Source organism: Vitis vinifera, chromosome 16 (genome assembly GCF_030704535.1).
Source record: "Vitis vinifera cultivar Pinot Noir 40024 chromosome 16, ASM3070453v1".
Classification (NCBI taxonomy): Eukaryota; Viridiplantae; Streptophyta; class Magnoliopsida; order Vitales; family Vitaceae; genus Vitis; species Vitis vinifera.
The window spans coordinates 20387500-20410974 of NC_081820.1; the positions used below are offsets into that span (position 1 = coordinate 20387500).

General features: G+C 36.3%; 3 protein-coding genes and 1 non-coding gene across 6 annotated transcripts; 1 reads left to right on the top strand and 3 right to left on the bottom strand.

Moving 5' to 3' along the window:
* Window positions 1–1427: 1427 nt before the first annotated feature.
* On the top strand, window positions 1428–8876 carry LOC100265770 (pentatricopeptide repeat-containing protein At4g38010). Its single transcript, XM_059733645.1, has one exon. The coding sequence runs from the start codon at window positions 1901–1903 to the stop codon at window positions 3680–3682; it is 1782 nt and encodes a 593-aa protein (XP_059589628.1). The 5' UTR covers window positions 1428–1900; the 3' UTR covers window positions 3683–8876.
* A 48-nt stretch (window positions 8877–8924) lies between these two features.
* LOC100248586 (uncharacterized) lies at window positions 8925–11278 on the bottom strand. Its single transcript, XM_002267947.4, has one exon. It carries the CDS (start codon window positions 11018–11020, stop codon window positions 9056–9058), a length of 1965 nt encoding a protein of 654 aa, XP_002267983.1. The 5' UTR covers window positions 11021–11278; the 3' UTR covers window positions 8925–9055.
* Window positions 11279–15747: 4469 nt separating this feature from the next.
* On the bottom strand, window positions 15748–15864 carry MIR399B (microRNA MIR399b). Its single transcript, NR_127820.1, has one exon. It is a non-coding gene; the product is annotated as a microRNA MIR399b (primary transcript).
* A 2220-nt stretch (window positions 15865–18084) lies between these two features.
* LOC100264005 (protein HOTHEAD) lies at window positions 18085–21402 on the bottom strand. 3 transcript variants are annotated; one of them, XM_002267812.5, is made up of 4 exons: window positions 20897–21396; window positions 20124–20765; window positions 18892–19813; window positions 18085–18809 (listed from the first exon to the last, which is right to left on the bottom strand). In XM_002267812.5, exons 1-4 carry the CDS (start codon window positions 20979–20981, stop codon window positions 18776–18778), a joined length of 1683 nt encoding a protein of 560 aa, XP_002267848.2. In that variant the 5' UTR covers window positions 20982–21396; the 3' UTR covers window positions 18085–18775. The 3 variants fall into 3 exon arrangements, with proteins under 3 accessions (XP_002267848.2, XP_059599434.1, XP_059599433.1); XM_059743451.1 differs by having other exon boundaries at window positions 18085–19813; window positions 20304–20765; window positions 20897–21402; XM_059743450.1 differs by having other exon boundaries at window positions 18085–19813; window positions 20897–21397.
* Window positions 21403–23475: the final 2073 nt, after the last annotated feature.

A 23475-nucleotide genomic window follows, 5' to 3' on the forward strand; every position in this document is an offset into this window, starting at 1 on the left:
AAGTCATTGAAATAAGTTCCATATATTACCCCCCTCAACCTCTTCCCTAGCTCCACCCTGCAAACTACCATTACTACATGCAGGGTGGAGAAATGTTAAAGAAAGGTTGGTAAGCTAAGTGTATGTCATGTTCATACACTTGTGAATCAATAGAATCACTCAATAGAGGAAGTTGGTTTGATTCAACCAACAATTTGCTTGAGATTAACTTCAAAGATATTTGACATTGTGATCATGTCCAATTTAAAATACCAACCTAATTTTAACATGTTCCCTTTGGCATATAGTGTGCTCAAATGATTATGAAGACTAGTTGTGGTTCTTGAATGACCTAATGGACATTGTAGGTGATAAGCATGCTTTAATCATATCAAATATGCACCAAGCCATTGTCAATATATATATATATAAAGAATTTTGGTAACAAAGAAGAATACAAAGGAAAAAAAGGAAAGGAAAATGCACTTTACTTGCTTATTGCTATTGCTTATGGTAGGTTAGATGTTATGCTCTACAAGGGTTTGTTCTAAAAAATGAATTTTCAAAAATTTATTTTAAAAACATGGTATTTTTTATGAACATATTTTTAGTTATTTTTATTTATTATTTTTCTAGAAGATGCTTTAAAAATAACTCCCCAAACATAAAGGTTAATTCAAAATAAAATTTTATAGATAATTTTTTTAAAAAAAAATATTTGAAAATTATTTTTTGAAACCTGACTTCCAAAAGGTTTTCAAACAAGCTTTTAACCTCTTTTTTAAAAGTGCTTTGGAAAATCGTTTTCGACAACAATTTTAAAATCTAAAGTTAATAAAAAGTTTATTTCACATATTTTCTATGTTTTTAAATATGTACATAATACTTTTTTTTTTAATATTTTTATATTTTATATATATTTTTTTAAATCCTTAAAAATTTGTTTTTTAATTATTTTCTAATTATCATATTTATTTTCCTATTACTTTTTATTTTAAAGAAAAAAAATCTGTTTTAAAAAATTGTGACCTATCACCCCTGATTTCTCTTCCCCTATCCTACAATAAAAACCATAATATTTGACATACTCTGTTTTCTTCTCCAAAGAAACCAAACAATGGACTTAGGGTTTGTTGGACAATTATTTTTAAGAATAGTTTCAGTTCTTCATAATTAAAAAAAAAAAAAAAAAAACCACTTTCAGTGAGCATTTTTAGTTGTTTTTTTTTTACTTATTATTTTACATTTATTTTAGAAAATAATTATATAAATGTGTAAAATGATTGAAAATAAAATATCGTATATAAAAATTATTTTTAAAATATTAAAATATGTTAAAAACATTTCAAAACAGATTTTTATTTACCAAAATATTGAATAATAGTTTTTAAAAACTGTTTTAAAAAACTGTTTCTCATAATTATTTTCTCGCTAACATTTACCGAACATGTTTTAGTTTTTCGTTGCCTCGTTCCAGTAACCGGACGCTGGCAGTGTGACTACTCCGTTTCTTCCTCCACGTAAACGACGTCGTTTCCCCTTTGCTTCCGATACCACTTTGGTTCCCACCTCTCAGCTGCCAAAAGACGCCGATTAAGTTTATCCGATTATGCTTCTCCGAGGATAAAAACGACACCGTTCTCTCCTTTGAATCGGAGCCAGACGCCGTAGATCGATCACTGTGGCTGCAACGGTTTATCAGGAAAGAAAACTTATTGGCCGTTCTCTCTCTTATACACTTTGGATCGAATTTCATCTCCCTCAATTTGTGTAGGTAGTTTACAGATTTAGGCCACTGTTTGTAGCAAATAACATGCAATGGCTTGTCAAGGAGTCTGGTCGCTCTTGCATTTATGTGTGAACACTGCGCTTGTCAAGAACTCCTATTCCTCTTCAAAGGATCGTTGGCCGCGTACTTTGAATGAACACTATGTACTTCCTGAAATTGAGACTTCTGAATTCCATTCATAGATGCAAAACTATCAGGTCCCTGAAGCAAATCCATGCACATTTAATAGCTTCAGGTCTCCTCCATGACGAATTTGTACTCAGCAAAGTATCCGAGTTCTTCGGAAAACATATTGGGTTTGTTGACTATGCTTTTGATTTTTTGAATCAAACTGATCTCCATGTGGGCACATTACCATATAACACCTTGATAGCTGCCTATGCTAGCAGTTGTACTCCCAAAGCGGCATTTTTGGTCTATGGAAGGATAGTGGGAAATGGGTTTGTGCCAGATATGTATACTTTTCCAGTGGTGCTGAAAGCTTGTACCAAGTTTCTGGGTGTTCAAGAGGGTGAACAGGTTCATGGGGTGGCGGTAAAGATGGGTTTTTTGTGTGATCTTTACGTACAAAACTCGCTCCTGCATTTTTATAGTGTTTGTGGCAAATGGGGTGGCGCTGGTAGAGTGTTTGATGAAATGCTTGTGAGAGATGTTGTGTCTTGGACTGGCTTGATATCGGGGTATGTGAGGACTGGGTTGTTTGATGAGGCTATAAATTTGTTTTTGAAGATGGATGTGGTGCCAAATGTGGCGACTTTTGTTAGTGTGCTTGTGGCTTGTGGAAGAATGGGGTATTTGAGTATGGGGAAGGGGGTTCATGGTTTAGTTTATAAGCGTGCATTTGGGATAGGTTTAGTGGTGGGCAATGCTCTTGTGGATATGTATGTGAAGTGTGAGTGCTTGTGTGAGGCCAGGAAGCTTTTTGATGAGCTTCCTGACAGAGATATTGTTTCTTGGACTAGTATCATAAGTGGGTTGGTGCAATGCAAGCAACCAAAGGATTCATTGGAGTTGTTTTATGACATGCAAATTTCAGGTGTGGAACCAGACAGGATTATCCTTACTAGTGTTCTCTCAGCCTGTGCAAGCCTTGGGGCTCTTGATTATGGCAGATGGGTCCAGGAGTACATTGAACGCCAGGGAATTGAATGGGATATTCATATTGGAACTGCCTTGGTTGACATGTATGCAAAGTGTGGTTGTATAGAAATGGCATTGCACATATTTAATGGAATACCTAACAGGAATATTTTCACATGGAATGCATTACTAGGCGGTTTAGCAATGCATGGACATGGTCATGAGGCTCTCAAACATTTTGAGCTAATGATTGGAGCCGGGATAAGGCCCAATGAGGTGACCTTTCTAGCCATTTTGACAGCTTGCTGCCATTCTGGTTTAGTTGCTGAAGGGCGCAGTTACTTTTATCAGATGATAAGTCAGCCCTTTAATTTTTCTCCGAGATTAGAACATTATGGATGCATGATTGATCTGCTGTGTAGAGCTGGACTTCTAGATGAAGCTTATAAGTTCATTAGGAATATGCCGCTGCCGCCTGATGTGCTCATATGGGGAGCTCTTCTTAGTGCTTGCAAGGCAAATGGAAATGTTGAACTCTCCCAAGAAATTTTGAGCCATCTCCTTGAGCTTAAGTCACAAGATAGTGGGGTTTATGTTCTTCTGTCCAACATATATGCTACTAATGAAAGGTGGGATGATGTAACAAGGGTAAGGAGATTGATGAAGGACAAAGGGATAAGAAAGTTCCCTGGGTCAAGTGTTATAGAGGTGGATGGTGAGGCTCATGAGTTTCTAGTTGGAGATACTAACCACTCTCGAAATGAGGACATTCATATACTGTTAAATATTCTTGCTAATCAAGTCTATTTAGAAGGACATTTTTCAACCTGTTAAGATGAGTATAAATTCTCTACTGAATTTAAAGCTTCCTTTTGATCATATATATATATATATATATATATATATATATATTTTATGTACATGGGTGTGAATCTGTTCATCAGATTTTGAACATTTTGATCACATGGATAATAATTCCTTTATAGGTGAGTTAGATAACTTAAGCGGTCTTGCATGAGTTATACCTGTTGTATTGACTACTAGATCAAGTATGCTCTTTATAGAAAATGAAGATATCATACATGGATGTGGGAACTTCTGGACCTATGAAATACTTGGAAGGATAAATTTTCTTATAGGCACCAACCATGTAACATCTACATCTAGAATTCAAACATTGTATATGCCTTCAGTTTGATCCTAACTAACCATAGTAACAGACTTGCAACATGGATATGTTTTTCAAAAAAGTCTTGTTGTCCTTGATGCTACTTCACCTCAATTGTTATTTGAATGAGTAAAAGTTATGTCTTGGTTTGAGTGGAGATTGCATGTATAAGTGAAATAAATTTGGTTTGAGTGGGGATAGTATATATCGGTGAAATAAAACATCTTATGAATTTGCAGTAAAAGGATTGAATCTCATTTCCTATCTACAAAAGTTAAGTGGAAATAAAACATAAGCATTAGAGACTGTGTATCCCAAGATTGATAGATTAGGCATTAATCATGACTTGAAGAACGTCCAAATGACTAAATGCCTCATATATCTTCTCATTATTTCCTATGGTGATAATGACATCCACATAAACTAAAAATGGTGGTCCTATTGGTACTGTTAGGAAAAAGAATGATCAACATGGGTCCTTCAATTAGTGGAGACAGTATGCGTTGTACCAATAATACAGAGATGTTTCAAGTGTAAAAAGTATTCTATAATTTTTTCAAACTTTGGTTCTCTCCTCTTGAGGATCGACTTTTTTGGCTACATCACATGGGCTTGTTCTTTGAGGTCTCGACAAATAAATTAAAATTGATATCTATTGGATGGGGACCATGGAATGATGTGTGGCAACAAGTTTGACAACCCTAATTTACCAAGTTCAGATGTTGTGCCAGAGGTATTTAGGCAAGTAGTATTTTTTTTTTTTTTTCATAAGTTGGAATCATGATCATTTTTTTTCTTTTTGGTTTTTTGTTTTTTGTATTTTTTCGGTGGGTGGAATAAGTTTAACCCAATATTGTTCAATGAGATGAATCCTCATTTCTGATGTCTTTACAACTAGTCTAAAAATAGCCAAAGAACCATTTTCTCTTGGAGAACTTTCTTGTTATAAATTGCAGATTGACCATTTGCTCTTTTTATTTAATTTTTGTTGGGTCTTTACATGGCAAGTATCTCCTTATACATAGGGTGAGTTGTTAATATTAGTAGCTTATGAGTCACTTTTATATCTTTTAATCTCTTATTTGGTTTTCATGAGTGTGGAGCTCTCATTTTTCCCTCCCCTCATTTTTTTTTCCTGAGTAACTATATGATGTCAATAGAACAGTTTATGGAGACATATGAATCAGTTTTTTTACTTTGGCTGAAACATTTGCATTGCCTGTTTCATGGATAGTCTGTTTGAGTTTCAAGTTGCTTGCTTAGTAGCAATATCTTCCATTGATACCTTTTAATTTCACAGTAGAACCTCTCGGGCTTTATCTGCCTGTGGATGCAGTCATATCCTTGTATCATGCATAAGTTCTTCTATTTGAATGCATGTTTCTTCATTTGTTATTTCTGTTTTTGTGCTTGTGGACTAAAGCTCCCATTTCTGCATGGTATAGTAGTATTGATAGTGGGATAGGAGGTGAACTGCAAGGACAGTGATGTATCAAGCCTGGGAGAGTGGACTCTTAGAGTGTGTGGCAGTGGTCTCTAGTTAGGGAAGGAACACCAAAGAGCTCTTGAGAGGGACTCTTGGAGATCCTAAACCAAAAGCGCTCTTAATCCTTTTTTTTTATTGTGGTATTGATAAATGAACCTTTAGACGCTTTGTATACAAACCCAAGGTTGAACCTCATTGGTTGGTGAGGCCCAACCAATGAGAAGCCTCCACATTCTCGTATCAACCAACTCTTGTACTAATATTATGCTTACAGTGCCTCATGCATTGGATGGTGGTGGGTCTATGGCAACATTTCCCCTCTCAATCTGATTGAAATGGTTTGATGCATGTACAATCTAACTTGTTTCGATTAGTCTCCAACTTCATGCATCAAACCAAGGTCGTTAACATGTCCTAAAAACTTAATGGTGCGAGGGCAAGCCCACCCCTAGGGTGCACTGAGTCGATGTAGAACCTCCCTACTTGTGAATCGGGTGAACATAATAGCATTAAGATGCCATGCCGTAATTGGGGTGTTTTAGAAGGTGTATGAGACCAAATGGAAAGGTCATAGGATGATACAAACTTGAAGAAGGTGTACCCCGCCCTTCATCAAATGAGAAGAGTATATCAATACCACCCATTGTGAACATCCACTAAGGTGGAGGTTGGTACTCATGCCAAGCATGCCTTCTAGGTAACACAAGGCGTATTAGTACGTGTATGGAACGATGCAAGATGTGTGATAATGTGAGTGGAGAATCATCTGATACACATGGTAGCGCATTATTGGCGATCCAACATGTCACATTGGAATATGTGGCAGGGGTGTGTAGGTTCACACAGAGTGCACAAAATTGGGCATAAACAAATAGGAAATACTAGCCTGACGAAGACCTTCTAGAAAGTTGTTGATTTTGTCCTATACTTGGTTTTTCTTTTTTTTTCCTCTTTTTTCCTCTTTTTTCCTCTTTTTTCCTCAAAGATTGTGTGGCTTTACCACCAATCTCGATGTTCCTTTTTCATAGTCTACATTTCAATTTGACAAAGATTATGGAAATTTTCCTTCCACAACTTGTTGTAATAGCATGGAAAGACCAAAGGACCATTTTGGTTACGTAATTGGAACTGGTTCATGAATTTCCAATTCAAAGAAGTGGATCTTAGGTTGCATACATATAGAATTTTAATCCCACAATTGGGATGAGTCATTAAAATTCCATTATTCTTTGAACTAATTAAATTTTAAATCATGCTTTACTATCAAATTAGAATTCTTAGGTTGACAAATTGATTATGGTAGCGAGGTGGTTGGTTGCAAGCGCAGCATAGAAGTGCTAGTGGTAGTTGAGGATGCATGTTGAGAACAATGATATGGTAATGTGGTGCTGATGTTAGTAGTGATGGTGAGTCAATGGCAATGAGTTGGAGACTGCAGGGGCTGCAGGAGTAATACTAATGAAGCCGTGATGGCAACCTAGGCCAGTTGCAGAGGTTGTGGAGAAGGGGGTGTTGAAAGTGACAATTGGTAGTGGTGATGATGATGGCAGTGACAGTGGGTGGTGGTGTTGGTCATCCTGAATTCTTGTTGGTACAATTTGCAAGTCGCTTGAGATTTTTTCCTCTCATTTTACAACTAAGATCCAATTTTTGGGTTTAGGGTGGAATTCCAATTCAGATTTGAGTTTTTGCAGCCTAAACACTAGGATTGGAATTGATGGCTCCAAATTGGATTCCTCTGCCTAGTTCCACTTCCAATTCCTCGACAAATGCACTCTTGGTGCTAAAATGAAGTCTTATGAATCCATGATGGCCATAGACCTAGACCATAAAGCCTTGAATTTTTTAATTTGTTTGTTCCTGATGCCGGTACCATCAAATGGATCTGTAAAGATCAGGGATAAAATTTGATGGGTGAAAAAAGAGAAAGGAAAATTGATGCTTTGAAATGATTAGATGCCTCGAGATAGACTAGAACAAGGAAAAAGAATTCACAGTGTCTACCCCATCCAATTGGGAAAAAAATATGGATAATGATGAATCCTGGTTATTTTTTATTGCTAGGTTTTCTGTTGCTTTCTCAGTGTTCCACTATGGGCTTATTGTTGACTCACATTTCTTTATTTTCATATTGATGCCCCATGCCCAATTTTGTTGCATGCTAGAAATCAACCAGTCTTCCATCAGCAAAAATATGTTGATAGCTTTAGTGGGACAGATATTTCTGTTTTTGAGTATTGAATTATTGTTTTGTCTTTCCTCTTTTTTCATGTGATCATTGTTGTCTTAATGTTCTCATGCAGTGGAGGATTTGGGCTCCTCTTCATTCAGTTAAGATAATTAATGTCGATGCTGATACACAAGCCAGAGAAGAAAAGGTGACTTTATTCTTGCAGAAGAAAATGTCCAAAATTGCATAGCAGGTGTTTTAGTATGAATTTGAAACTACTCTAGTTCCTTCAGTCTTTTATCTTCTCAGTTAACAATGAGAGGCTTGCTGTCTTGGGTCCAAATATTTGATTAAAAAGATGCCTGGAAATATTCAATGACATGTGTTTTAGTATGAATTTGAAACAACTTCCCTAGTTCCTTAAGTCTTTTAAGAAACTTGAGGGAATGTGCATTAAAATAACTGCTAAATTTTGGACTTTTCTGCTTTATATTTTACCATTTGAGGTATCTTGTCATGATGATATTTTTTATATTCTCCACTTATTGGAGAACTAGTGCTGTGGTCCTTATAAGTGATTGTGATGGGGTATTAAGTGGCCATTTCGGAACTACCTTAGACGAGAAGTTTTGTGGTAGTCTTTATTTCAATCTTGTTGTGCTGCAAATATCTGAGTGTCCTGTACTGTTTGACACAACCCCGCATAAACCTCACCCACCACAGAAGAATTAGAAGGCCGTGCTTGTGAAGTTCCTACTGTTAATTGTATGATCTTTGACCATTCAACAAAACATTGAGAATCTGTTTGACATCTTCTATATGCTTCACTGTCTTTTAAACTGTTAATCTGCTGGTACTAAAAGGGCAAAAATTGTTCTTAAGGTGGAGTTGTTGATAAGATTCTGTCTCACTAGAGCTGTTTCTCATGCACTCCAATGAATGTAGGCTTTTCATCTACCAGTCTTCTTCAAACAATCCTCGACTGGCCTTAATGATGTGTGGGTCTACTCGATTGATTACAGAACCAATGCTTGTGATATTTCCTCCTTTTAGTAAACCTTTTGTTATTTAATCTCTTTTTGCAGATATTGATTGTTATTTATTAAGACCTTGTCTTTCTACCTGGCACATACAATTTAACCAGCTACTCATCTGGGGAGAAAGGACTAACTTTCTGGTAAGATTGGAAGTAGAAGTATGTGCCCTCATTAAGGGAGTGAGAATTATAGATTATGTTCATGGCAGGTGGTAATTGTTTAAATATAGACAGCCATATTTCATTCACAATTTACATTTAGCATTTATAAATCTTTGATGACTGCAGAAACTTAAATTTTTATGAACTTCATAATCTGAAAGAATAAATGAATAACTTTTTTTTGCTTAAACTTCAATAGTCTTCTGATTAAGAGCAGTGTATCTCCATCGCTCTTTCTCCACGAAGTCTGCATCCAGGAACTGAGCAACAAAAGCCCAAAGCCTGTATATGTCTTCGAAATTTGTCAGAAACCCCAGTGCAGCCGTGACCACTGTTATGCCAAGATCATCTTTGCCTTTCCTCTTGTTTTGTGCCATTCCCTTTGCTTCAGTTTCTCTTCTCTCAATGACCCTCTGCTTCTCTGCCTCGTACTTGTCTGAGAACCATAAGTGGTGTAAGAATCCATAGCTCAGAGAAATATTGCTTCGATCTGCAAGCTTCTGTAGGAGAATGGGCTCAACTTTTTCTCCTTTCCAATCAAACACATTGAATGCCAGTGCAGGTCCTCTCTCAAATTTTATATTTGGCCCGTAGATTCTGACCAGGGGACTCCCCTCCTCTGTATTGGGATGATGGAGCTTTGTCAAAGCATTTACTAGCCAGTTGATCAGGTACCTGGCTCTTCTACTTATCAGTACAAGTCCCAGTGAGTCCACATGATCCAAGCCTCTACATTCTATCTCTAAGCCTTCTTTCCCTCTGACTTTAGTATTCTGTTGGACGAAATCAGCCGGTTTTTCCATTTCTATGACTTTGGAAGTTTCTGGTCTGTCATGTTTTGCAGTGCCTTCTGTTTTAGGTAACTCGGAGGTCTCTCCTTGTTCATATTCAAATCTTCCAGACAATGTTTTCTGAATGGACAGGGGACCTGAGAAGGAGCTTGACGTATGTAATTCTTCTTGAAACTCGAATTTAGATGTCTGTTCAGGTTCGGTGTCAGTACCAGAAGAATCGGCAGGTAACCAAAACAGCTTCTTTGCTGGAACAAGATTCACAATCCCGGTGCTCGTAGAAGCTTCCAGGATTGGAACAGTGGATTTCTTGACAAATAGGCACCCAAATCCAGTTGGGTTTTCCCCAAAAACCTTGTAGAAAGAACAAATGAGGAAGTCTGGACGAAAGAGAGAGAGGCCGAAGGTGTCCATGTCCTTTGGTCCCAATGCACAAGCATCAAGCAATACATGCCACCCATTCTCCTGTGCTATGTTCATCCATAGATAATGGTATCTTGCTCCAGTCATTCTAGACTGAAGGGGGAACACGAAAAGTCCTCTATTTTTTTTCTTCTTATTTCTCACAACCATCTTCCTCAATTTTCCAGAGTTAACTCTAAGTCTCGGCCATGAGAACTCTGCTGACATGACGCGGGCTCCTCTTTTCTCTGACGTTTCAACCATTGCTTCCACCGCCTCACTCTCATAGTCGTAAACCGTCAAAAGCTTCTGGCTAGATTGGAACGGATAGGATTCTGCTAGAAGTTTAAAAGCTGAGGTTCTGTTAGCAGTGAAAACCATGCAGTAATCATTTTCGGAGATATTAAGAAAACCCATGATTTTTCTCTTCATTGCAGATTCCAGTGCTGATTCCTGACCACCATATTGTAGCAGCGACTTCAGATTCACTGACTTATATGATATACCGAATAAGGGGATATTCGAACTCTGGGGAGATGGTAAATTTGATGGAGAAGAAGTAGAGGCAATTGTAGTTGGTGAAGAGGTCTTAATTTGTATCTGGCAATGGGAAAAGAGACCGATGCCAATATAGTCAAGGCAGATGTGGTTGGAGAGAAGAAGATGATGGTACTCCTGGGCTCGGATTCGGTCAGCTTGATCAGTCTCGGAGTACTGAGGGTAAGCTTCCTCAAACAGAGTGAAGGATTCTTGCAAGGAAGGGAGAGACTCATGATTGGTGAATTGTGTATTGGGGAAGAAACAAGCAGCAGTAGTTGCAGCAAAGTCGCGGCGACAATCCGCAGCAGTGCTTCTGGAGCTGGGGACTTTCTTCTGGGGTTCAGGCAAGGGGACAGGTCTCGGACAGCAGCCATGAAGGCATACCTGTGTGGCATCTCCACTGCAAAGCGAGTGCATTGCTCTGCCCCTTCTCTCCCTCCTCCCTCCGTCTTTCACACAACAAAAGAGGACTTTTTAGCCTCTGATATTTTCTCCTACCTTTTTGATTCATAGTTTATAGAAGGGATTTCCCTTGTATGAACAGATTGAATAGGTCAAAGTTCAAACACAGCTAGTCTTGTTTTACAAGCTTTTGATGGTTGACCATGTCTTGTTTCACATACTTGCTGCTGCAGAAAAAGCCACATGGTCCCTCTGCAACTCTACCCTTCACTCCTTCCATGGCCCACCAGGTAATCATCCCAACCATCAATCAAGTCTACCAGAAACCTTCATATATCTAACCATTGAATCCAAGCTGCAGGTGTAGACAGCATAGCCCACAGGGTTATCCTCTCCCTATTAAGAATATGATTATAAAGGTTGTTGGGTCACATTTCTGAAATATCCATCTTCATTAGAGGGCAGGGCCGGAAATCGATTGCAACAAGAAGTGGACGACAGAGACGGCTTTTTTCTTCGTTGGCATTATCGATGCCTCCCAAAAGTAAGAGCCTCTCCGGAATGCTTCTAAATTTACTTTTTGAGGCCCACCTCCTGCTTAAGCACGCGATTAATACTCTCCACTCATCAGAGGACAAGTATGTTTGCTGGAAATCGGTTTTTGATCACAGACTCGAGTTGCTTTAATTAACCCCCAGCTGGGATTGATTTGGGGCAAAGTTCAGCTCTTTATGATTGCTCGAAACTAACCATGTATCATTCTCAATTTACACTAATCTAATGGCAGCTTAATATGACAAACAAGTAAGAATCTAAGTGGCATGCAACATGGGTGGATGAATTTTGAGCCCATCTAAATCATAATGGGGACAAACCAATTGTATAAAGTTGACTTTGCAACTATGCATGTTCTCTATAGCTGTTCTGATAAAAGACAGAATGAAAAAGAAAACCTCCTGGATAAAGAATGTGAAAAAATGTGAGGTTAGGATAGTTAGAAAACACATTTTACAATCAAAAACTATTTTTTGATAATATTTTTTAGTTATTTTTTAATATTTTAATTTAATTTTTTTATAATTGTTTTAAAAAATAATTATAATATTTTTAAAAATATTAAAAATAAATTAAAAACATTTTAATTTTCAAACAGACTTTTATTTCACAAAATATCACAGAATAATTTTAAAAAACTGTTTTCAAAATATTATTTTTTAAAATTAATTTTGAAAATAGTTATCAAATAAGTCCTAAATATGTTAAATATGTTTTTTGTGTTTTTAAACATTTCTTTGAAAATAATTTTTGTTTGGAATGTTTTAAAACAATTTACAAACAGCCTCTAACTTTTCTATTCTTTTTATCAATAGAAACAAATCACCCAACCTTGGTAATAAAGATGCCTAGTTCTCAACGATCCATATTTTGTCTGAACTCATTGACCGAGTCTCAAAGCTGCAGTGCCATTGTCCTGCACGCTCAATAATAATTGACTCCATCCACCCCGAAGTTGATGGTGTCTTTTATGGCTTGAAACATGTACAACCTTTCCTTCTTATTTAATATTGAAAAATTAATGGCGATCGAGGAGGAAGGAAGGTGAGGAAGCCAGCTGTCATGACTCCTTGCCAATTCTCCATGGCTCCATTGTGCAACACGTGGCACCTGTTTAACTCTTGGGCCATCGTTGTCTATGTAAATTAATACTCAAAGCAGCCTCTCCTGGGCTTTTCTGCGTTCCGAGTCTTAACTACTTTCAAACGATGGAAACATTTTTCTTTAATATGTCAGAAACCATTCGTTTTAATGATTGATTATGCTTTATGGATCGAAAGGCAAAAGATTTAGTAAGAGCATTTATAAATTTCGGCCACCTCAGTCCAATCCATCATCAATCCCTTCAGGCAGAATATGAAGTACATCCATTTGATCATAGATATTAAATGTTGGTGGAATAATCAGAATTCAAATTATTTAAGTCTCACCATGAGTAGCTCATGGTGCAGGCGGATGTTAGGCAGCAACAATCTACGTACTCCTTATCATGGTTGAAAAATGACCCCAAGATGGATGCGTAAGGATAAGACCTTGGTGTGCATGCGTTCTTCAGATGGTTAGGTCATGGATGTGACTGATAAGAGCCGCATTGAAAAATGGCCCTGATCAGGGGCGGAGCCAAGCTATGCCAGTTGGCCCCCTTCAAATTTTTGAAAAAAAAACCAGTACTAATCAATGAGTTTTGATCGAAGCCCAAGATTATGTAAAGTAAAAATGGTTAATACTAGGTCACTTAAGGCCCTTTGGTCTCATTTTGGCCCCCCTAAACTAAAGTTCATATGCTCCCTCCACTGCCTTTGATGAATATATAAGGCCGAAAATGATTAGTGTTGGGACGTCATTTGTTTGTTTGGCCCTGGGCAGCCGCATGGGCCGGATACCAGAGTGACCTCCCCAGGATTCGAACCCAAGTCCAAGACTTAAGGACGATAAGGTTGCCATCCTGGTACCATCTGTGCTACCACCCAGGATTCGAACCCAAGTCCAAGACTTAAGGACGATAAGATTGTCATCCTGGTACCATCTGTGCTAGTAGCACAGATGGTACCAGGATGGCAACCTTATCGTCCTTAAGTCTTGGACTTGGGTTCGAATCCTGGGGAGGCCACTCTGGTATCCGGCCCATGCGGCTGCCCAGGGTCAAACAAACAAATGACGTCCCAACAATTAGGCATTGGTATAAGTCTCAAGATTACTCAAGGTCTTGAAATTTGTGTGTTGATACGCTGAGTCAAACCTGATATCTAATTGATTTTCAGGAGGTTGAAGATGATTAGACACCATCATAAAGCCTAGGAATGAGTCAAGGTCCTTAGTTGGGTGTCTTATTTCAGATGAGTCAAGTCCCACATCAGCTAGTTGCTTTTCAGTTGAGATGACTAGACGTTATCTCAACATATAGTACCTTCCCACACATTATTTTTGGATGACCAATAACTTGATTATTTACGGTGATATGGTTTTTTTCCCTCACTTTTAAGATTAGTATAATCATATTTTTTCATTCATTGAATAAGTCAAAAAAAAAAATCAATTTGGTATATATATATATATACCTTATATAATTTCCAAATTTTGAGGTAGTAAAAATTGTCTCATATATTAATTTTTTTAAAAATAATTTTTTTAAAAAAAAATCATATTTTTGATGTAAGTTTTTAACATTATTGTATTTTATATAAAAATTATTATTATTTCATATTTTTAAAAACAAAAACATATGAACTTAATGTTTTTTACTTTTACAATAAGAAACTTATGTAAAATATTTATGTATCTTTAAAAATCATTTTCAAAAATTTTAAAACTTGAGGTAAAAAAAAATATTTGATACTTCAATTTTTTAAAACAATTTTTAAAATTGTTTCTTTTTTAATGTAAGTCTTTAAACATTTTTATATCTTATATCAAAATTACTATTTTTTTTAATTTTAAAAACAAAAAAGTAAGAAATGTATACAAACGATACTAATTTATTAAGTTATCAAAAATATGGTCAGTTTAATGCTTAATTAAGGAGAGATATGGATTAGTTGATTAGAAATTCAGAAAGTATTACTTTGAATTTAGGAGATTTTGATTATTTGTAAAGTTTCTCATACTGTGCTATTTTAACAGCCCTCCATATCATCTGTTTTGTGTGAATATATAGCTTGCTTTTGAACCCTAAGTTGCTCTTTTATTTTATTTTTTATTTTTTAATTTAATAACAGATTCTGTGAAAAATTGGCTAATTTTTATTCAAAGAACTTGTAACTTAAAAAGAAAGAGAAAAATTAAACTTAATATAAAAGTCAAAAACATATTATTTATTGTAGAAATTTTATTTTGGTTTATATATAAGTTATTTCATATTTAATAAAAATTTTACCAAATAAATATTATCTTTTAAAAATTGTAACTTTAATTTCAGTTTCAACTTCTAATGTGATATCCCACGTTGAATAGGGGAAAAGTTGTTGAGACTAATATGTATGAACTCTTCTTAACTTTGTAAATGTGTTTTAAAGCCGATAACCTCTTTGAGTCCAAGACGAACAATATCTGCGCTATTAAATGCAGGTCGTTACAAATGGTATCAAAATCGATCACCGACTCCAATGTGAGGGTTTGTTTGACCCCTCATGAGGGATGTTTGTCTAGTTGATCTCGTAATCTCATGAAACACAATAAAGACATTGCATTTGCATAACGGGTGTTTGTGATATCCTACGTCAAATATGGGAAAAAGTTCATGACAATATATAAGTATGAGTCTATCTTAACCCTTTAGATGTATTTTAAAGTCATGAAAGTTCTTTTAGACTCAAAGCAGATAATATCTACATGATTGAGTATAAGTTGTTACATCCAACTAAAATCGACAATAAGAATTAGCCAACCTAAATGGGTTTGTAGTATGAAATTGAATACATTAGTGCTTAAACTTGAGTCTATGAGAGTTCAAACTGAAGACCCTTTAAATGAGGGGCCAGGCAAGGCAGTATATCCACAATAGCTACCCTAATGACAATTAATGTCTAGCTAATTCCTACATTTACTGACCTTTGCACTTATATATATATATATATTAGCATAAATGGGAAACCTATATAGAGAGAAAATGCTTTATATCAAGCTGATCAGCGAGCTTACCATATAAAAGTTGTGCATGGGCAGATTAGGTCACAATATCACCTTAAGCCGAAGCAGTCACAGGGCAACTCTCCTTTGGCAAGTCACATCTTTTTACTGCAGCTAAGCTATGTATATTCATATATAGGAGCCAGTGCCTGCCAAGAAAGAGGTGCCCTATGATTGATTTACTTACAGAAGTCGCTTCCTCTTCCTGCATGGCTCCTCTCCGGGCTGCTAAATTCTTGTTTTACATGTAAGCTCTTTACCATCTTTATATATATAATAGGTGCTTTGATTTGAGGCCAAGAGATGGAATAAACCGATAACACAATGGCATATGCTAGAGGGAGTAGGGGGTTATGCTGTGGATATCCTTGAAAAGCAGCTTTTCTGATCATGCAAGATTTTGTTGAAAAAGCTTTCTCCGGATGATGAGATTCTCCATCTCTCCTTGTCCATGCTTTTCTCAGTGAGAAGGGGGAAAAAGCAGTTGAGAGGAGATGCTCTTTCCTACATTCTTCCATATGTAGATTATGAAGATGGCTTATGGCTGATGACTGATGTCTGATGGCTGATAGCTGATGGCCTTCACATGGCATATCCTTGCTCATATTCTTCCCCTCTTTGCTTTTGCTTTTACTTGTTGGCCTTTCGGTGTTTCCAAGTTCAAACAACCCTTCGCCCCATTTTCGAATTTCCCAATGCATTTTCTGATTAATATATATTTTGAAAGTTTTTTTTCTTTCTCTTTCTCTTGGGTGGAAAAATGTTTTCAAAATTCCCAATGCATTTTCTCATTAATATTTGTTTTGAAAGTTTTTTTCTTTTCTCTTCTCTTATTGTTTCGGGCATTTTTCTTATTTATGAATAGAGATATAAATAAAAGGTCCTTTCCCTAAGTTCTTGAATGCAATGATCATAGCCAAAAAAAATTAAAATTAAAAAAAAAAATCACTATCCAAGTACATCCTAATCACTTTCCTCCCTAAGTGTATTACTCAAAATTCATCTACATTAATATTTTTAAAAAAAAAATCTATATATTTATAAAAATAAAAATACATTTACATATTTTTATAGAAAAATGAAAAAAAAATTATATAATACAATTATAATTTTTATTTTTCCTTAAAATTAAAAAAAAATGAATATTATTATATAAGATAATATATATTAAATATATATATTATAAAAATATTCAATTGAATTCTCTTTATGCTCGTGTTATTTAAACTTTGGTATGAATCTAATCTTAAAATAAAAAAATAAAAAAAAATAAAAAATAAAAAAACCTTAGTTTAACCTCAATTAGAATATTACACATGATTGTCCAAGTCCATCAAAGTATCAACCTATTCCAATGTGGTTAGGTTAACTACTCCAAGTTCCAACCCTAGTGATGAACCAACCAACATTAATGGTTGTGTTGAATTCTAGATATTCATGGTAGTGACGGATCTAATACAGGCAGGAGTTTTTGAATGATACAAACCTCCAAAATAGACCATTCGAGGATGTTTTGAGTTTCATATTTCCTTAGCTAGGCTTTTCCACTAACCACAAAATAATTACTACCTACTCCACCAGGTGCAACTCCACTGGTTGCAATCGTCCAAGGTTGGATCAACCACCTTGATAGGTGGTTACTTATTCCTAGTCCACCACCCCTCTTATGTAGGTCATGGATGACATCGAAAACACATGGGGATGTTATCCTAAAAATCCTTCATATGACTCAGCATCTCACATCCAATCTGATTTGTTTTTATTATTTACATCATGATATCACTGCAAAGCTTTTAATGAAACAGTGACAGATTAGTAAATATTTGGACTAAACTAGATGGAAAAACTTCTAAAATTTCTAATTCTCTTAATTCTGAATTCCTGCCATAGAATTCATTTTGACACACTTGGCAAGGTAATCGGAGACCTGTGAAGCGTTGTCATGTTCATGCATGACAGGCGCCTGTACGCTAACTTTTCTCTGTGGATAAGTATAAGGCAGCTCAACCGCCAACAGACCGCCTCACAAAATGGATAAGAAAAGTAAGGAAACTATTGGGTGCTGCAGGGACCACCGTGCTCCATTGCTGCAGTCGTTATTTAACCCTCCAAAATCATCAAACAAACTTCAAACAGTGGATCAATGATTTGATCATCACCAAGGGACTGCAGAATCGACGGCTCTGATATGGAAGCACGACAGTTATATTACACGACATCTTACCCCATCACCACTTCAAATCCCCTGGGTAACGGACACTAGCCCGTAGTGCGGCGGAGAAACCGGCACATCCCGCAGATGTACCGCCAAGCAACCGGGAACTCCCAGGTGTTTACCGGGAACAGCCGGTTCCCTCCTCACTCCATATGATAATCACAGACGGTAATGGGATGCGTCTGTGATGTTCTAGTGTGGATATTTTCTCGGGAAAGTGGAGCATAACGATAAAGAGAAAGAGATAGAGGGAAGATGAAAAGATCAGTGGAAACAAGGAAGATGGAGAATCAGAGGATAGAGGAGAAAGCACCACCTATGATCATAGCCACCACTAAGGGTAACTCCTCTGGAAGAAAGCTGGACACCATTTATGAAGACAAGGACCCACATGGACGCTCTCAGAATCAGACGGCTGGGGTCTCTTGTGCCAACTCTGAAGGGTGACTTACGCTGTGCTCCTTTCTAATACATATATGTGATGTGTATCTGTAAATTACTTCATTTTCAGTTCCTGTCATGGGGTTGACTGAGAGATGGTAAAGTTCTCAGCTTTTTTCATAGTTCAATATCAGGACCGGTCATGAAACGTTTTGGTTTGAATCTTGCTGGTTTTACTAATTGTATCACATTTTCCTTAAGTTTTTATTTGTCTTCTTCTATTTGTACTTAGTTTTTCTTTATGAGTACTTGTAATCTAATACTTCTTAAGACAGTATTGTAATTTTACAGAGCTTCCATTCGTAATGTAGTTGAAGCTATTTATTAGCAGCAGCTGCAGCAAATCCTTACTTCTCACAATTTCAAACCCACTTGATAAAGCCCAAAATAGTAATAATAATAAATAATAAATAAAAATCACAATTTTTGCTACTTCATCTTTCACCAAGAATCTTCTCCCCCATGTACCTGCATTGGAAAATTAAAAGGAAAAAAAATCAGTAATAATGGAAAAAATACGAATATTTGATTATGATAAATGACTAGGTACCTTCCAAGCATCATAACAGTAGCTTGTGGATTAGTCCCCGGAGAGTGATTAAAGGTAGAACCATCTATAATTCTTAGCCCATCCACGCCAATAACCTTGTAGTCTGGCTCCACCACTCGCCCAACATGGCAGCCTCCATGATAATGCCAGATCGTCATTACAGTGTCTATGCAAAACTGTTCTAAGAAGATGGAGGCGCCGACATGTCTGGGCCGCAAGTTCACTGGGGAATATACCATCATATCTATAAGAAGTTGGACTGGTATGTGGGGGAATCGGAACTTGGAGAAGGCTTTTGAGTTTATGACTTTTATGATGGTGCGCATGCCTTCCACACATCTCTGGAGGTCCTCGGGCTCCTCGAAGTAATTGAAGGTGACATATGGGTTGTCTTCTGGGTTGGTGGTTCGGAGCTTCAGGTGGCCTGTTGAGATCGGACCTTTGATCTTCTCAAGGATGATTCCACCTCTCACTGTTGCTTTCATCATGGTGTTCATGGCTTTATGGGCTTTCTCCGTACCTTTTGGGTTTGTAGAAGCATTGGATAACTGTTCAGGAGGCCTGTGAAACCAAGAACGGATGATATCGGAACCGCTAGCGGCTTCGATGTAACTCCCAAACGTGGTGATGCCCACGACTTGGATGAGGGAATTTTCGACGGGCCGTGGAGAGGGAATGGGCAGGGCATTCATTGGGTTGTCAGCCATGCCTTGGCCAACCATGGGCTGCTCCAGAATCACTGGGATACCATGGGCCTTAAGATGGGACTCAGGCCCAATTCCACTCAGCATCAACAATTGTGGGCTTCCAATCGCGCCAGCTGACAATATGATCTCGCTCTTGGAGTCCCTCCTATACGCATTATGCCTGACTCCTACTTCATCTCTAAATATCACACCTGAGGCTATTGGCTTTGATTCTCCTGCATCAACCATCATCATAAAGATGAAAAAGCATTAATTTCACAATCATATCAAACATATTGCCCAACATTCAGAATATCTCATTTTCCCTATAGAACAATGCTATTTTATGTTGTCAGAAAATCACTTGGACATTTTCGATTTTTTTTAGATTAATGTTCGTAGCAGCTTATAAAAATGGGTATCCCCCAAACAGATCATCGAATATATACAAGGTTATGCAAACCCTAAACTAATGTTTTTCGTCCTTAATTCTAGGGGTTTGTGATTCAAAAATATATATTGTATCAACACGTTATTAAATCTTACCATGCAATCTAAACTCAATCTTCTCCACTGTTGCATGTAAGAGAACAACAATATTTTTAGGGTTGGCATACTCGAGCAAATCAGCAGCAGTGTGTCTGTGATCCTGATGATCGAATATGGTTCCGCCAACTTTAGTCCCATACAAATGTTCATAGCTAAATCCATTGTATGGCAACACACCTGCCTCCAGCAATCCATCTCTGACAGCAGACTGCCACTGCAGCATCGGGGGCTTGAACACCACCTTCTTTTCCACCCATTCATAAGATTCCTTCACCAGTCTTTCGTCCCAGCCTGAGCTTTTTACGAAGCCGGCGCTAGCTCTTGAATAAAAACCAGCATTCAAGGCGCTTCCACCACCTAGAACACGGGCTCGAGTGTTGAAGACTCCATCTTCAGAGATGAAGGATTGGGAAGGTGATAATGGAGAATTGTCCAAAATGTTGGCAAAGAACGAATCCAGGTTTCTTATCTTAGGGTTGCCATAGGGCGAGCCTCCTCTTTCAAGCACCAAAACGGTAGCGTTTTGGGAGAGAGTTGCAGCCAATGCACAGCCAGAGGTTCCACCCCCAATGATTATATAGTCGTAATATAGGTTTGGTGGAGCCTGTTTTGCTTCTTGGAGGAATGAATAATTGGGAGCTGCATATGGAGAGTATAACAAGATCCATTTTAATGGAGAAATTAATAAACAGAGAAACAAAGCTTTGCATCTTATATTTTTCTGATCTTTATATGTAATGAAATATCAGTATTCAGTGAGAAATTCATACCTTTCTCTGAGTAACAGAAGCCATGAAAGAACAGTAATACTCCAGCAAGAGCTGCACCAAAATTTCTCCACCACCTCAAACCCATAATCTAATTAACTTCAGGATCCCAACCTCAAAAAACACTTTCTGGGACTTCTCTAGAAAATCTAAACCAGACTAATAAGCTTTATGTCTGCTCAACATATCAATCTCTACCGCGTTACATGAATGAGCTCAAAACCATGCAAGGATATCGGTTTCAATACACTGGAGACATGAAGTTGTAGCTCAACAACAAGAATTGCTTGCAGCCATTCCTGCAGGGATATAAAGATTTAGTTCAGTGCCCAAGAAGGTAGCTACCCAGCTTGTTGAAATGCCAATATCCCTTCCCTTTTATCCCTTTGGTTGTAGAAAAGGGTGCCCATACAGCTTGTTGGTAGAACTTGCATAATTAATATGGTATATATTGTTTGGTTAATTTAGTAGACCCTGAGACTTCGTAACGGACAGTTGGCAAGTGATTAATGTCTCCAATTAATTAATGAATATCCAAAAGATATCATCAATCAAAAGATGTCATCAATCAACCATATATAAATATATATATATATACATATATAAAATGTTTTATAAGACAAAAGTTTGTTAGAAAATATGAAATATTTTTATCATACTTCTAATATTTTTAAATATTTTATATATCTATTTCTATATTTTTAATTATTATACATATTTGCATATTTATTTTTTAAAATAACCATTCAAAAATAATTGAAAATGACTAAAAGATATTATTTAAAAACATCATATTTTATATTTTAGAAAGAAAATAGTTTTTTAATTGTCAAAAGTGTTTTCCTATTTTTTATTTTAAAGAACAAATTTTTTTTTTAAATAGTTACCTAACAAAGCCTAACCCTTGTTTTTTCTTTTCTTTTTTTTCTTTTTGTCTTTCTTCCTTTTTTATAACTCCTTAAGTTTGATATTATTATAGCATTTTTCCTTTAAAATTGAACATGTCAATGTAATTCTCCAAATACGATGCACTTTGAACATTTTGCTAAAAGAAGAAAAAATGTTTGCATATGGTTTTGATTTAGAGCAAAAGAAGATAATTTAGGTGAGTTCATTAACTAGTACACTAACCAAATTAGAGAGAGTCTGGGAAAATGAAATGTTCCAACCTATCCACTTCCAATGAATTAACAATTATAGGCCATGGAGCCATCCCTTGGTTGTGACAACTCAACCATACTAAAATAATCATATTTACCATGTTTTTCTAACCCGAGAGGCACACAACTTCATATATATTGACGAATTTGTCATGAGGATGATTTTTTTTAATTTCAACTTAGCCTAGCTCAAAGAGGTATTTCATGCTAAGAGTTACCAATTGGTGTAGTGTATATTATTATTAGTGTTTAGTTGGTAATTATTGATCCCTGAATTTGGAAAAATTTGTTATTGTAAAAACGTGCGCTCTAACGTCTCAATTTGTGAAATCTATAAATTTCACATTTGAAATTTCACCTACCATTGACCTATGATATATATCTTAATTAATCAATCTAAGTAAAGTAGTGAATTTAGAATTCCAAATTAAGAAGAAAAAATGTTTGCATATGGTTTCGATTTAGAGCAAAAGAAGAAAGTTTAGGTGAGTTCATTAACTACTACACTAACAAAATTAGAGAGTTTGGGAAAATGAAATGTTCCGACCTACCATAATGAATTAACAATTATTGGCCATGGAGCCATCCCTTGGTTGTGACAACTCAACCATACTAAAATAATCATATTTACCATGTATTTCAAACCCGAGAGGCACACAACTTCATATATATTAACGAATTTGTCATGAGGATGCTTTTTTTAATTTCAATTTAGGCTAAAAGAGGTATTTCATACTAAGTGTTACCAATTGGTGTAGTATATATTGTTATTAGTGTTTAGTTGGTAATTATTGATCCTTGAATTTGAAAGTATTTGTTATTGTAAAAATGCTCTAACAACATCTCAATTTGTGAAATCTATAAATTTCACATTTGAGATTTCACCTACCATTGACCTATGATATATATGTTAATAAATCAATGTTAGTAATGTAGTGACTTTAGAATTCCAAATCAATCTCATAAAGAAAATGACATGGTCAATAAAAGAATTTAAGTGGAATATCTTATTACAAGTTCAAAAATCACAATCATTCCAACTACTCAAAATCTACTATTATTGATTTTCTTATCGAACTCAATCCACATGATTAATTTCCTACCTCCTACTATCTTTTCACAATTCATGGTCAATGCTTCACTAATTCGAAATCACTTCACCCTAATTAATCTTTAGGATCTCACCTACCTACATCTTACCAATGACACTAAAATGGATGAATCATAGAATGGACTCATATATAATTCAAACATTCAAGTGAAATATTGTCAATGACACAAACTCTCCATGATGATCTTCATGGCCCATTTTTGCCCCCAATTTCGAATTTCGTCATCATGGAAGATCCCTCTATGTATTCCCTCTTTGGGACTAATAATTTGAGTTTCAAAAGTTTGAATTTAAGCTTGAAATGTTTGGTT